Source organism: Arachis hypogaea, chromosome 14, assembly GCF_003086295.3.
Source record: "Arachis hypogaea cultivar Tifrunner chromosome 14, arahy.Tifrunner.gnm2.J5K5, whole genome shotgun sequence".
Classification (NCBI taxonomy): domain Eukaryota; kingdom Viridiplantae; phylum Streptophyta; class Magnoliopsida; order Fabales; family Fabaceae; genus Arachis; species Arachis hypogaea.
In genome coordinates, this window is record NC_092049.1 from 134901998 (window position 1) to 134916504 (window position 14507).

The 14507-nt window shown below is 37.0% G+C and overlaps 1 protein-coding gene and 1 non-coding gene across 2 annotated transcripts; one reads left to right on the forward strand and one right to left on the reverse strand.

Moving 5' to 3' along the window:
* The first annotated feature begins 300 nt into the window (after positions 1-300).
* Positions 301-3968, forward strand: LOC112744374 (uncharacterized). Its single transcript, XM_025793981.3, has 2 exons — positions 301-3227; positions 3314-3968. The coding sequence occupies exons 1-2, from the start codon at positions 404-406 to the stop codon at positions 3697-3699; spliced, it is 3210 nt and encodes a 1069-aa protein (XP_025649766.1). The 5' UTR covers positions 301-403; the 3' UTR covers positions 3700-3968.
* Positions 3969-11963: 7995 nt separating this feature from the next.
* On the reverse strand, positions 11964-12071 carry LOC112745856 (small nucleolar RNA R71). The gene has a single exon (XR_003173764.1). It is a non-coding gene; the product is annotated as a small nucleolar RNA R71 (small nucleolar RNA).
* Positions 12072-14507: the final 2436 nt, after the last annotated feature.

The window sequence follows — 14507 nt, forward strand, 5'->3', positions numbered from 1 at the left end:
GACCTTGAAATAATTTTCCGTTTCTCAAAAGTCCACATGTGACACACCTGCTCTGGTTACTGTTGTTATTTTAAGCAACTAGAACATTCTTCTCGTACTCTTATGATGGAATTTTAATTTAAATGCTTAAAATAATAGAAAAATTGCTCATCTAAAAATGTCTTTACAGGTGTGAAACCATATTAAATCATACCATAAATAAAAAGAATCTTGTACTTATATCTGTTTTATTTTTATAATACAATAATGCACATGTCAAAAATAATGTATATAAAATAAATAAGTGCACGACCCGCATTTATATATGTATTGATATCATTTTCTAAAGTGCCCAGAACTGATCAATCACCACCAGCCACAACATACCATCCAATAATTCAATCCATACACAAAAGGTTGAACTATGTCGAGAAAAATTCTCTTAATATTCCTCTTCTATGTTCTTGTGAAACGCTCTTGTGTGGCTTTAGCTGCAAGTGATGAGAAAAGTGAAGAAGCAAATGCACTCTTGAAGTGGAAGGCCACTCTTGATAACAAAAGCCAACTTATCTTGTCATCTTGGAACAACGGCACAAGTCCATGCAGATGGAAAGGAATTCAGTGTGACAAATCAAAGTCAATCACAACCGTGAACATTGAAAATTTTGGACTCAAAGGTACACTCCACAGTCTCAGCTTCTCTTCATTCCCAAACCTCCTCAGCATAAACATATACAACAACTTGTTCCATGGAACCATTCCCCCACAGATTGGTAACTTGTCAAGAGTTAATCAATTGAACTTGTCCAAAAATTTCTTTGAAGGTTCCATTCCTAAAGAGATCTTCACCTTGACAAGTCTCCACGGGCTTGATCTTTTCGAATGCCATCTAAGTGGCCAAATTGCTGAGTCCATAGGAAATTTGGCCAACTTAACATATCTAGATTTTGGAAACAACAATCTTTCTGGCCACATTCCTACTGGGATTGGCAAATTGGTCAACCTTGAGTATCTTTCTTTCATAGATAATTATCATCTTTCTGGTTCCATTCCAGTGGAAATAGGAATGATGACAAACCTTCATACGATTGATTTCTCAAGCAACACTCTCTCTGGGGCTATCCCTCCTACCATTGGTAACTTGAGCAATTTGCAACAATTATACCTTTCTAATAACACACTCTCTGGGTCAACTCCACCCTCCATCTGGAACATGTCTAACTTAACCTTGTTATATCTTAATAGCAATAACCTTTCTGGATCCATCCCTGCTTCCATAGAAAACTTAGCTAACTTAGATTCCCTTGCACTTGATAAGAATCACTTTTCTGGATCCATTCCTTCCACATTGGGAAACTTGACAAAGCTCTTCCAATTATACCTCAGCTTTAATAATTTTTCTGGACCAATTCCTGCCTCTATAGGTAATCTGGTCAATTTGAATTACTTGAGCTTCCATACAAACAACCTCTCTGGAACTGTCCCTGAAACAATTGGAAACCTGAAAGGCCTCAAGATGCTAGAATTGGCCACCAACAAGTTTAATGGCACCCTTCCACAGGGCATTAATAACTTGACAAGTTTGAACACCCTTTCCGTGTCCAATAACAATTTCATTGGCCATTTGCCAACTCAAATCTGCTCAGGTGGATTACTTTCATACTTCAATGCTGAGAACAACCATTTTACTGGATCAGTGCCAAGAAGCTTGAAGACTTGCTCTAACATTGCTAGACTCACATTACAGGGAAACCAGTTGGAAGGTGACATTGCAGAAATTTTCGGCATATATCCGAATTCAGTACATATTGATCTGAGTGATAACAAGTTTTATGGTCAGATTTCACCAAACTGGGGAAAGAGCCATAACCTTCAGAACTTGTACATGTCCAACAACAATATTTCTGGTGCTATACCACCACAAATTGTTGAGGCTACTAATCTGGGTAGGCTTCGCCTTTCTTCAAACCAACTGAATGGAAAGATTCCAAAGGAACTAGGGAATATGAAAAACTTGTTTGAACTCAGTATCAATAACAATCATCTCTCAGGAAGCATTCCACCAGAAATAGGATCATTGAAGAATCTGACATTCTTGCGCCTAGCAGGAAATGAGTTGAGTGGCAACATACCAAGAGAAGTTATGCAGTTACCCAAATTGGTTGAATTGAACTTGAGCATCAACAGACTAGAGGGAAGCATCCCCTCTGGCATTGCCTCATTTAAACCTCTCTCTTCTCTTGATCTTAGCAACAATTTGTTGAATGGAACAATACCAAGGTGGCTTGGAGATCTGACGCAATTGAACTTCTTGAACCTCTCACACAATGATCTCTCTGGCAATATTCCCTCCAGTTTTGATGGCATGTCAGTCTTGATTTCTGTCAACATATCACACAACCAGTTAGAAGGGCCTCTTCCAAACAATCAAGCTTTTCTTAATGCTTCAATTTGGTCCTTGGAAAGTAACAGAGGCTTGTGTGCTAACAATGTCACCGGCTTGGAGCGATGCACAAAGAAGCATAGCCCGAAGATGGTATTGTCTCTCATCTTTGGAGCACTTGCTCTAGCACTTTGTGTGGTAGGTGTTTCAATGTATATTCTTTACAGAAGAGGCAGAAAGGGAGAAGATGATGTTAAAGAAGTGCAATCAGAAGAGCACTTTTCCATATGGAGCCATGATGGGAAAATGGCATTTGAAACAATCATTCAAGCTACCAATAATTTTGATGACAAATATCTCATTGGAATTGGAGGGCAAGGATCTATTTACAAGGCTGAGTTGCCTTCAGGTATGGTTGTTGCAGTGAAGAAGCTTCATGAGAAGACTGCTATTGGGGAGGAGACATACAATTTGAAAGCATTTGAGAATGAAATCAAAGCATTGACAGAAATGAAGCACCGCAACATCATAAAGCTATATGGGTTTTGCCAACATTCACGGTTCTCATTTTTGGTTTATAAGTACTTGGAAGGTGGAAGCTTGGATCAAGTGCTAAGAGATGAAGCGAAAGCAAGTAAATTTGATTGGGGAAAGAGGGTGAATGTGATTAAAGGAGTTGCTAATGCTCTATCATATATGCATCATGATTGCTTACCTCCTATAGTTCATCGCGACATATCGAGCAAGAATGTCCTTTTGGATTCAGAATATGAAGCTCATGTCTCTGATTTTGGGACAGCTAAGTTTCTTAAGCCAGGTTCAAGTTGGACAACACTTGTAGTCACCTATGGATATGGAGCTCCTGGTAAGTTCATTTTCCCTTGATTTCTATACCAAGAATGATCCATATATTTCTTTATGCATAACTTGAAATTTCCAATTTTGTTATAGAGCTAGCTCAGACTATGGAAGTGACAGAGAAAAGTGATGTATATAGCTTTGGAGTGCTTTGTTTGGAGATCCTCATGGGAAAGCATCCAGGAGATTTGATCAACTCATTGTTGTCGCCAACAACAGCATCAATAACATACAATTTGTTATTGGTTGATGTCATGGATCAGAGGCCACCCCATCCTAAGAATTCAATTGTTGGGGAAATCATGTGGATCACAAAGTGGGCACTTGAGTGCTTGAGACAAAGTCCACAATCTCGACCAACCATGCATCAGATTTCTAAAGAGCTTATGATGGGAAAGTCACCTTTAGCTAATCACCAGTTTCCTATGATCAGAATTGGGCAACTCATTGAAGAAGGATCGGGGAGTGCACTTACGTGATTGCTTCATTATGATCTAATGATTCATACTTCATATATATAGTCCACCTGTGTCTTAATTCTTAAGCTTGTTTACTTTGACACCGTGTGTACCATTTATATATATGTCCGAGTAAAAAGTTAATTTCTTTGGTTATGTTTTGTGCCAATCTATTACAAAAGGAGATAAGCTTGTTGAGTCAGAATGCATGAATAGAAGTAGAGTAATCTCATTGTTAATGTTTCAACAAAGAGCAGAGAATAAAGAAGAAAAAATGATCTATTGATGAACTCGATTCTTGTTGATTTAGAACTTCGAAGTTTTTCTTTTTTTTGTTGCACAAGGGGAGGATTAAACCCGTGACATTTGATTAAAGAAAAGTGAGACATTTCCGTCCAACCACACCCTCTGAATTCTTTGCGATGAGCCACTAGCTTGCTTCTTTCTTTTTCTTTTTCCTATTCTTATTACTGTTCATTTTTCTAGCTCTATGACTTTTCTTCCATGCTCTCTATTTGTTATTTTTTAAAGTGTATTTCAAAAGAATTCCATACTTCCATTGGTCCCGTTAGACCTGGAATTTCATTTTATTCCCCTTAAATAATGCATTCAATAATCATTTTATTTCTAAAGGATGTGCTTGTTTTAATATTGAAGGTGAAAAGTACGTTTAAATTGCTTGAATGTTTTAATTTTTGGTTTGGATATTTTTTTTATTGTGGATTCGTTATTTCTATTTTTAGTGAGAGTAACATTAACCAACATAAAAATATTACAAATAAAATCCTGTTCTTTTATTTTTAAAAAATTAATAATTAAAAGTTTGCCCCTTTGTTTTTGCTATTTACACATTCTCTATTTTCTTTTAATCATAATGTCGAAGAGATGAAATTTTTGTCTCTATTAAGATTCTTGTCATGTTCTCGTTCCATTCCCGTAGTTACTACTATGGTTGTCACTACCGCTTCCTGCATTCAGTACTGTCACCACACTTTTTACTGCTGTCATATCACATTTTTTGATCTTTCTGCGTTGTTATGCTTAGTCTCTATCTCTGCGAACTACCTAAGTTCCATTTCACTTTATTTTATTTTATTTTATTATTTTTCTTAGAGAATTTTTTATGAATTTAGATATTTTTCTGCTGTCTTTGCACCACACTTTTTATTATATTTTATACTTAGACCCCCTCCTTTTTTGGTTTTTCATAAAAAAATTGCTATATGTCCTTAAAGTAATCTTAATACATTTTATGAGACATGAGTCTGAGGGATACATCATGCAAAGTTAGTCTTTCTTTATCAATTGAAAGTTAAATCTTGTTTTCTATTAAATTGATTATTTTGCCATGTGAAGAATTCATTCACTGAATATGTTCCATGAGAATTGAAAATCTTAATCTCTTCTAACAAAAACTTATCTTAATTAATTTTGGATTCTTTTCATAGCATTTTTCTTTTAATTTTATACAATAATATACTTCATTTGTCCTAATGTGTAGAGTTGTATTCACTCTTAAAAGGAAAAAAGACAGACTGTAGGTATGAGCTCAGGAAACATACATTATTCAGTCTCTGTATTGCTATTTTATCTTTTTTTTTTTAATTAAAAATTGACTATTTTGTTAGAATTACTTATATCTGAGGTATACTTTGAATTTTGTTAGTCATATTCCTGCATTTCTAATTTTTCACCCCATTTCTTTGGTTCATTTATTAATTACAATCCATTAATATTTGTCTGTGACAGGGAAATGATTTGAAATGACATCTTCTCTATCTATACGACTTTTTTGTGTTTCTCAAGTTTATATCGACTAGGTTTTTAATACAACTACATGTATTTTTCTTGTTGGAAATGGTGGTCTGATGCAGATTTTATGGTCTTAGACTTTAATTTTCTATAAATATCCACCATCAAACTCATTTGATTTGGTAATCTATCCAACTGTATGTTACACGTGTACTGCTTATTTAAACTACCTATTTAAGTGGATGCCTCGTACCTAAAGGATCACGTTTATGATATTTATTATTAATATGTTATTTAACTATCAAGAGGTATCATGTTTTGTTGGGTTATAAATTGTGTTATGAATGGTGAAAAATATAATTTAGGGTTTCGTTTATGATTGATCTTTTTCCAAATGGAGTTGAATTTTTATCTCTCTTCTCTATATAAGTTGAAGGAAGTAAACTCGTTAATTTTTTACCTAGTCCTTGTAGCATTATTCTTGGAAAAAGGACTACATATATATGCAAAATTCATTCATGTATATTTTTTAAAGTTGTTATTATAACAACTCGAATTTTTAGAAAATTAAATTTATTATATTTGTTCAGAATTTTATTCAAAAAAATTATTTTACTAAAAGTAATTAAATAAAAATTTATAATACTTTGAGTTAAAAAAATTATTAAGAGTCATATATAATTTTCATAATAATTGGAGTTTAAATTAATTAAAATTTTTATATAATCTTTATTATAATTAGTTATTTAGTATGATTAAAATTAAAATTCTAGTAATAAAAAAAATTATATGATTTAATTTAAATAATTGACATTTTGCATTTAAACGGTACTTAATAAATCATAATTAATATGTTTATTTTATAATTTAAATTAAAAATAATTATTTTATTCAGCAATATATTAATGAATAGTATTTTTAAATGTTTTTAAATAGAATATATTTAATTTTAAAATTATTATTCTACTCACCTATTTTATCAAAATATCTATTTTATCCATATTCCTTTATAAAAATCTAACCCTAACCCTAAATTCCCAAATCAGAAACCCTAGCTTCCAATTCCTAGCCCTAATCCCCCTCATCCCAGCAGCCGCACCCCCACCCCGTTTCCCTTTCACCCTCTCAAACGTGACACAACAGTAGAGAAGAGCTGCGAACCAGAATGGAGAAGAAGGGAGGGAGTCACACCGCCACCGCACCTCATCGCGCCCAGCTCGTTGCCGTATCCTGATGCTGCCACCGTCCAGCTCATCGTCGCGACGTGCACGCCGAGTCTGTTCTGCCACCGTTAATGTTGCCACAGAGAAGAGAAGAAGAGCACGATGTGACGCGAGCAAAGGCCAAGAGGAAGGGGACATCACCGTGCCTCCATCGCGATCAATCCACCACCGCCACTGCTAGGGTTCATCGTTGCCACTTCTGCCACTGCCGATGAGCACGAAGAGAGAGGGAGATAGGAGTTCGCGGAGCAGTGAGAACGCGACAGGAGAGCTCCGTCGAAGCTAGTCACCGTCGCTGAAGCCTCCATGGTCATCGCTGCCCTCGGAGCCGCCGCCAGAGGAAGTCGTTGCCACCGATGAGCTGTCGCCGATGTTGGGTCTGCTGTGGGAAGAAACGCAATGGTGGTGAAAGAACCTTTCACTGCCGCTAAGCTCACCGAAAGCCATCGTAGCTACTGTTCCACTTTGTCTTGCTCTATCTCGGTATTCTCTGTTAGCTTGGAACTGCTGCAAGTTGTTGTTGTTGTTGCTGGGAACCGTTATGTGGCGGCCGGAACCACCATCGGAGATGCCGTTCGGTTGATGCCGCTGCCGCTGTCGTGATTGCGTTGTTAATGCGACTTTGAGGTAGGGAATTTATTTTTAAAGTGTAATGGTTTTAGATTTAGAATGCCTACAAATTTAATTGGATAATTGCAAATGATTTTGTTTGTTTTTTTTTTTTTTGGTGAAGAGAGGGGTGTCAACGACCCCAACAAGAGAAGAAAACAACACACAGAAAGGAAAAACACAACAAAATACAAGAAAAAACACCACCTAAAGAGTCCCTTTCAATCTAAGAAAACCCATACAATCAGAGGAAAGAACATTGAATATGTCAGGGATAGAATCTTCGAGGATGTGGAGACCCAGCGGCATTGATTGCCCCTTCTTTGCTAGAATGTCCGCTATTGAATTTGCTTCACGAAGAGAATGTGGTTCCAATGCACCTGCTGGATGCGACTTGATAAGATTTGGATTTCTTCTACAAGCGATGCACAAGAGTGAAAGGCAGGGCATCCATGTTTAGTGAAGTTGATAGCAGCAAGAGAATTTGATTCCATGATAGCATGGTTCCAACTGTGAGTGATGGCCAGTTGGAGTCCTTTAATGACCTCCCCATAATTCTACATGCATAATTGATGAGCGGATAATTTATACGCTTTTTGGCATTATTTTTAGTATGTTTTTAGTAGAATCTAGTTACTTTTAGGGATGTTTTCATTAGTTTTTATGCTAAATTCATATTTCTGGACTTTACTATGAGTTTGTGTGTTTTTCTGTGATTTCAGGTATTTTCTGGCTGAAATTGAGGGACTTGAGCAAAAATCAGATTTAGAGGTTGAAGAAGGACTGCTGATACTGTTGGATTCTGACCTCCCTGCACTCAAAATGGATTTTCTGGAGCTACAGAACTCAAAATGGAACGCTTCCAATTGCGTTGGAAAGTAGACATCCAGGACTTTCCAACAATATATAATAGTCCATACTTTGCCCAAGTTTTGATGATGCAAACTGGCGTTCAACGCCAGCTCTCTGCCCAATTCTGGCGTCCAGCGCCAGAAACAAGTTGCAAAGTGGAGTTTAACGCCCAAAATGGCACAAAAGCTGGCGTTCAACTCCAAGAATGACCTCTCCACGTGTAGACTTCAAGCTCAGCCCAAGAACACACCAAGTGGGCCCCGAAAGTGGATTTATGCATCAATTACTTACTTCTGTAAACCCTAGTAGCTAGTTTATTATAAATAGGACTTTTTACTATTGTATTAGACATCTTTTGATCATTTTTAGATCTCTAGACCTCCATGGGAGGCTGGCCACTCGGCCATGCTTACCCTTTATTCACTTATGTATTTTTCAACGGTAGAGTTTCTGCACTCCATAGATTAAGGTGTGGAGCTCTGCTGTTCCTCAAAGATTAATGCAAAGTACTACTGTTTTTCTATTCAATTCATCTTATTTCGCTTCTAAGATATTCATTCGCACTTCAACCTGAATGTGATGAACGTGACAATCATCATCATTCCCTGTGAACGCGTGCCTGACAACCACTTCCGTTCTACCTTCGATTGGATGAGTATCTCTTGGATCTCTTAATCAGAATCTTCGTGGTATAAGCTAGATTGATGGCGGCATTCATGAGAGTCTGGAAAGTCTAAACCTTGTCTGCGGTATTCCGAGTAGGACTCTGGGATTGAATGACTGTGACGAGCTTCAAACTCGCGAGTGCTGGGCGTAGTGACAGACGCAAAAGGATAGTAAATCCTATTCCAGTATGATCGAGAACCTCCAGATGATTAGCCATGCAGTGACAGCGAATCGGACCATTTTCACAGAGAGGAATAGGACGCAACCATCGACAAGGGTGATGCCTCCAGACGATTAGCCGTGCTGTGACAGAGCATTTGGACCATTTTCCCGAGAGGATTGAAAGTAGCCATTGGCACCGGTGACATCCTTACAAAAAGCCAGCCATAGAAAGGAGTAAGACTGATTGGATGAAGACAGCAGAAAAGCAGAGGTTCAGAGGAACGAAAGCATCTCTATGCGCTTATCTAAAATTGTCACCAATAATTTACATAAGTATTTCTATCCTTCTTTTATTATTTAATTTCGAAAACTCCATAATTATTTTATATCCGCTTGACTGAGATTTACAAGGTGACCATAGCTTGCTTCATACCAACAATCTCCGTGGGATCGACCCTTACTCACGTAAGGTTTATTACTTGGACGACCCAGTGCACTTGCTGGTTAGTTGTATCGAAGTTGTGACAAATTATGAATTGATATTAGAGCACCAAGCTTTTGGAGCCATTACCAGAGATCACAATTTCGTGCACCAAGTTTTTGGCACCGTTGCCGGGGATTGTTCGAGTTTGGACAACTGACGGTTCATCTTGTTGCTCAGATTGGGTAACTTTCTTTTCGTTTTCTTTTCAAAATTTTTTCAAAAATCTTTCAAAAAAAAAAATTATCATCTGTTTTCGAAAAAAATAAAAATGTTTTCAAAAATATATTTTTCTTCAAAATTTTTAAGAATGAATTCTAGTGTTTCATGAAGTATGTTGAAGCCTGGCTGGCTGTAAAGCCATGTTTAAATTCTTTTGGACTGAGGTTTCACTTATACTCAAGAGAAGAGCTTCTTTGTCTTCTTAGCAAATTAGCTGATGCATGTAATTACATACTAAAGCTTGGCTGGCTATTAAGCCATGCCTAACCCTCAGATTGGAGCTTTAGACTAAAGAGCATAAGATTCCTGGAATTCATATTAAAAATTTTGGAATCCTTATTTTTCTTTTTCAAATTAATTTTCGAAAAAAATCCAAAAAAAAAAAAAAATAGAAAATCATAAAAATAAAAAATATTTCATGTTTCTTGTTTGAGTCTTGAGTCATGTTTTAAGTTTGGTGTCAGTTGCATATTCATCTTGCATTTTTCGAAAAATCATGCATTCATAGTATTCTTCATGATCTTCAAGTTGTTCTCGGTAAGTCTTCTTGTTTGATCTTTGCATTTGCATGTTTTGTGTCTTTTCTTGTTTTTTCATATGCATTCTTGAATTCTTAATGTCTAAGCATTAAAGAATTCTAAGCTTGGTGTCTTGCATGTTTTATTTGCATTAAAAATTTTTCAAAAATAAGTTCTTGATGTTTATCATGATCTTCATAGTGTTCTTGGTGTTCATCTTGACATTCATAGCATTCTTGCATTCATCACATGTTTTGATCTAAAATCTCCATGCATTGAGCATTTTCATTGTTTCTCTCTCTCATCATTAAAAATTCAAAAAAAAAAAAAAATATCTTCCCCTTTTTTCTCTCATCAAATTCGAAAATTTGAGTTGACTTTTTCAAAAAATTTTAAAATCAAGTTGTTTCTTATGAGTCAAACCAAATTTTCAATTTGAAAATCTTATCTTTTTCAAAATTTTTTTCAAAAAAAATTAAAATCTTTTTCATTTTTCTTAGTTATTTTCGAAAATTCCAAAAATATTTTTCAAAAATCTTTTTCTTAATTTTATATCATAATTTTCGAAAATAACATCATCAATTAATGTTTTGATTCAAATATTTCAAGTTTGTTACTTGTTTGTTAAGAAAGATTCAAACTTTAAGTTCTAGAATCATATCTTGTGAATTCTTGTGAATCAAGTCATTAATTGTGATTTTAAAAATCAAATCTTTTTCAAAACTAATTTCAATCATATCTTTTCAAAAATATCTTCTTATCTTATCCTTTTAAAAAATTTGACTTCAAAATATCTTTTCTAACTTCCTATCTTCTTAGCTTTTCAAAATTGATTTTCAAAATTTGTTTCAACTAACTAACTAACTTTTTGTTTGTCTCTTATCTTTTTCAAAACCACCTAACTAACTCTCTCTCTCTAATTTTTGAAAATATCTTCCCTCTTTTTCAAAATTTCTTTTTTATTATTTTAATTTTCTATTTTCAAAAAACTACTAACCTTTTTCAAAAACTATTTTCGAAAATCACTAACTCTTTTTCAAAAAATTATTTTCGAAATTTTCCCTCTCTCATATTATTCTATTTATTTATTCATCCACTAACATCTCTTTCTCACATCACTCACCAAAAAAATCCGAACTCCCTCTCTCTATCTGAGTTCAGATTTTCTTCTTCTTTTCTTCTACTCACACAGGGACCTCTATACTGTGGTATAAAGGATCCCTATTATTATTATTATTATTATTTCTGTGCCCTCTTCTTTGTCATATGAGCAGGAGCAAGGACAAGAATATTCTTGTTGAAGCAGATCCAGAACCTGAAAGGACTCTAAAGAGGAAACTAAGAGAAGCTAAATTACAACAATCCAGAGATAACCTTTCAGAAATTTTCGAACAGGAAGAAGAGATGGTAGCCAAAAATAATAATAATGCAAGGAGGATGCTTGGTGACTTTACTGCACCAAATTCCAATTTACATGGAAGAAGCATCTCCATCCCTACCATTGGAGCAAACAATTTTGAGCTGAAACCTCAGCTAGTTTCTCTGATGTAGCAGAACTGCAAGTTTCATGGACTTCCATCTGAAGATCCTTTTCAGTTCTTAACTGAATTCTTGCAGATCTGTGATACTGTTAAGACTAATGGAGTAGATCCTGAAGTCTACAGGCTCATCCTTTTCCCTTTTGCTGTAAGAGACAGAGCTAGAGTGTGGTTGGACTCTCAACCCAAAGATAGCCTGAACTCTTGGGATAAGCTGGTCACGGCTTTCTTAGCCAAGTTCTTTCCTCCTCAAAAGCTGAGCAAGCTTAGAGCTAATGTTCAAACCTTCAGACAGAAAGAAGGTGAATCCCTCTATGAAGCTTGGGAAAGATACAAGCAACTGACCAAAAAGTGTCCTTCTGACATGCTTTCAGAATGGACCATCCTGGATATATTCTATGATGGTTTATCTGAGCTATCAAAGATGTCATTGGATACTTCTGCAGGTGGATCCATTCACCTAAAGAAAACGCCTGCAGAAGCTCAAGAACTCCTTGACATGGTTGCTAATAACCAGTTCATGTACACTTCTGAGAGGAATCCTGTGAGTAATGGGACGCCTATGAAGAAGGGAGTTCTTGAAATTGATACTCTGAATGCCATATTGGCTCAGAACAAAATATTGACTCAGCAAGTCAATATAATTTCTCAGAGTCTGAATGGAATGCAAGCAGCATCCAACAGTACTCAAGAGGCATCTTCTGAAGAAGAAGCTTATGATCCTGAGAACCCTGCAATAGCAGAGTTAAATTACATGGGTGAACCATATGGAAACACCTACAATCCATCATGGAGAAATCACCCAAATCTCTCATGGAAGGATCAAAAGCCTCAACAAGGCTTTAATAATGGTGGAAGAAACAGGTTTAGCAATAGCAAGCCTTTTCCATCATCCACTCAGTAACAGACAGAGAATTCTGAGCAGAATCCATCTAGCTTAGCAAATTTAGTCTCTGATCTATCTAAGGCCACTGTGAGTTTCATGAATGAAACAAGGTCTTCCATTAGAAATTTGGAAGCACAAGTGGGTCAGCTGAGTAAAAGGATCACTGAAATCCCTCCTAGTACTCTCCCAAGCAATACAGAAGAGAATCCAAAAGGAGAGTGCAAGGCCATTGAATTAATCACCATGGCCGAACCTGTAAGGGAAGGAGAGGACATGAATCCCAAGGAAGACGACCTCCTGGGACGTCCAGTGATCAATAAGGAGCTTCCCTATGAGGAACTAAAGGACTCTGAGGCTCATCTAGAGACCATAGAGATTCCATTAAACCTCCTTATGCCATTCATGAGCTCTGATGAGTATTCCTCTTCTGAAGAAAATGAGGATATTACTGAAGAGCAAGCTGCCAAGTTTCTTGGTGCAATCATGAAGCTGAATGCCAAATTATTTGGTATTGAGACTTGGGAAGATGAACCTCCCTTGTTCACCAATGAACTAAGTGATCTGGATCAACTGACATTGCCTCAGAAGAAATAGGATCCTGGAAAGTTCTTACTACCTTGTACCATAGGCAACATGCTCTTTGAAAAGGCTCTGTGTGACCTTGGTTCAGGGATAAACCTCATGCCCCTCTTTGTAATAGAGAAACTAGGAATCTATGGGGTGCAAGCTGCTAAAATCTCATTAGAGATGGCAGACAATTCAAGAAAACAGGCTTATGGACAAGTAGAGGACGTGTTAGTAAAGGTTGAAGGCCTTTACATCCCTGTTGATTTCATAGTCCTGGATACTGGAAAGGAAGAGGATGAATCCATCATCCTAGGAAGACCTTTCCTGGCCACAGCAAGAGCTGTGATTGATGTGGACAGAGGAGAATTGATACTTCAATTAAATAAGGACAACCTTGTGTTTACAACTCAAGGATCTCTCTCTGCATCCATGGAGAGGAAGCAGAAAAAGCTTCTCTCAAAGCAGAGTCAACCAAAGCCCCCACAGTCAAACTCTAAGTTTGGTGTTGGGAGGCCACAACCAAACTCTAATTTTGGTGTCAAACCCCCATATCCAAACTCTAAGTTTGGTGTTGGGAGGTCTCAACAAAGCTCTGCACATCTGTGAGGCTCCATGAGAGCCCACTGTCAAGCTATTGAGTTGGGAGGCAACCCAATATTTATTTATCTAATTTTATTTTTGTTTTTCATGTTTTCTTAGGTTCATGATCATGTAGAGTCACAAAATAAACGAAAAATTTAGAAACAGAATCAAAAACAGCGGAAGAAAAATCACACCCTGGAGGAAGCACCTGTCTGGCGTTCAACGCTAGAACAGAGCATGGTTCTGGCGCTGAACGCCCAAAATGGGCAGTATCTGGGCGCTAAACGCCCAAAATGGGCAGTATCTGGGCGCTGAACGCCAGAATTGCACCCTGGAGAAGAGCTGGCGCTGAACGCCCAGAACAAGCATGGTTCTGGCGTTCAACGCCAGAAATGGGCAACAAATGGGCGTTGAACGCCCAAAATGGGCACCAACCTGGCGCTGAACGCCCAGAGTTGTGTGCAAGGGTATTTTACATGCCTAATTTGGTGCAAGGTTGTAAATCCTTGAACACCTCAGGATCTGTGGACCCCACAGAATCACCTCAGGATCTGTGGACCCCACAGGATCCCCACCTACCTCCACTCACTCTCTTCTCTCTTCTCAATCATCCTTTATTCCCAATAAACACTCTTCCCTATTAACCCTTCACCACTCACATCCACCCACTCTTCCCCATAAACCTACCCAATAAATTCCACCTACCTTCAAAATTCAAAATCAATTTCCCACCCAAACCCACCCTATATGGCCGAACCTTACCCCCCTCCC

Excerpts from the sequence above, each read along its gene's own strand:
- LOC112744374 (XM_025793981.3), top strand. The coding sequence starts at position 404 with ATGTCGAGAAAAATTCTCTTAATATTCCTCTTCTATGTTCTTGTGAAA. Across the intron at positions 3,228-3,313 it reads CTATGGATATGGAGCTCCTG|AGCTAGCTCAGACTATGGAA; the intron begins GTAAGTTCATTT and ends ATTTTGTTATAG.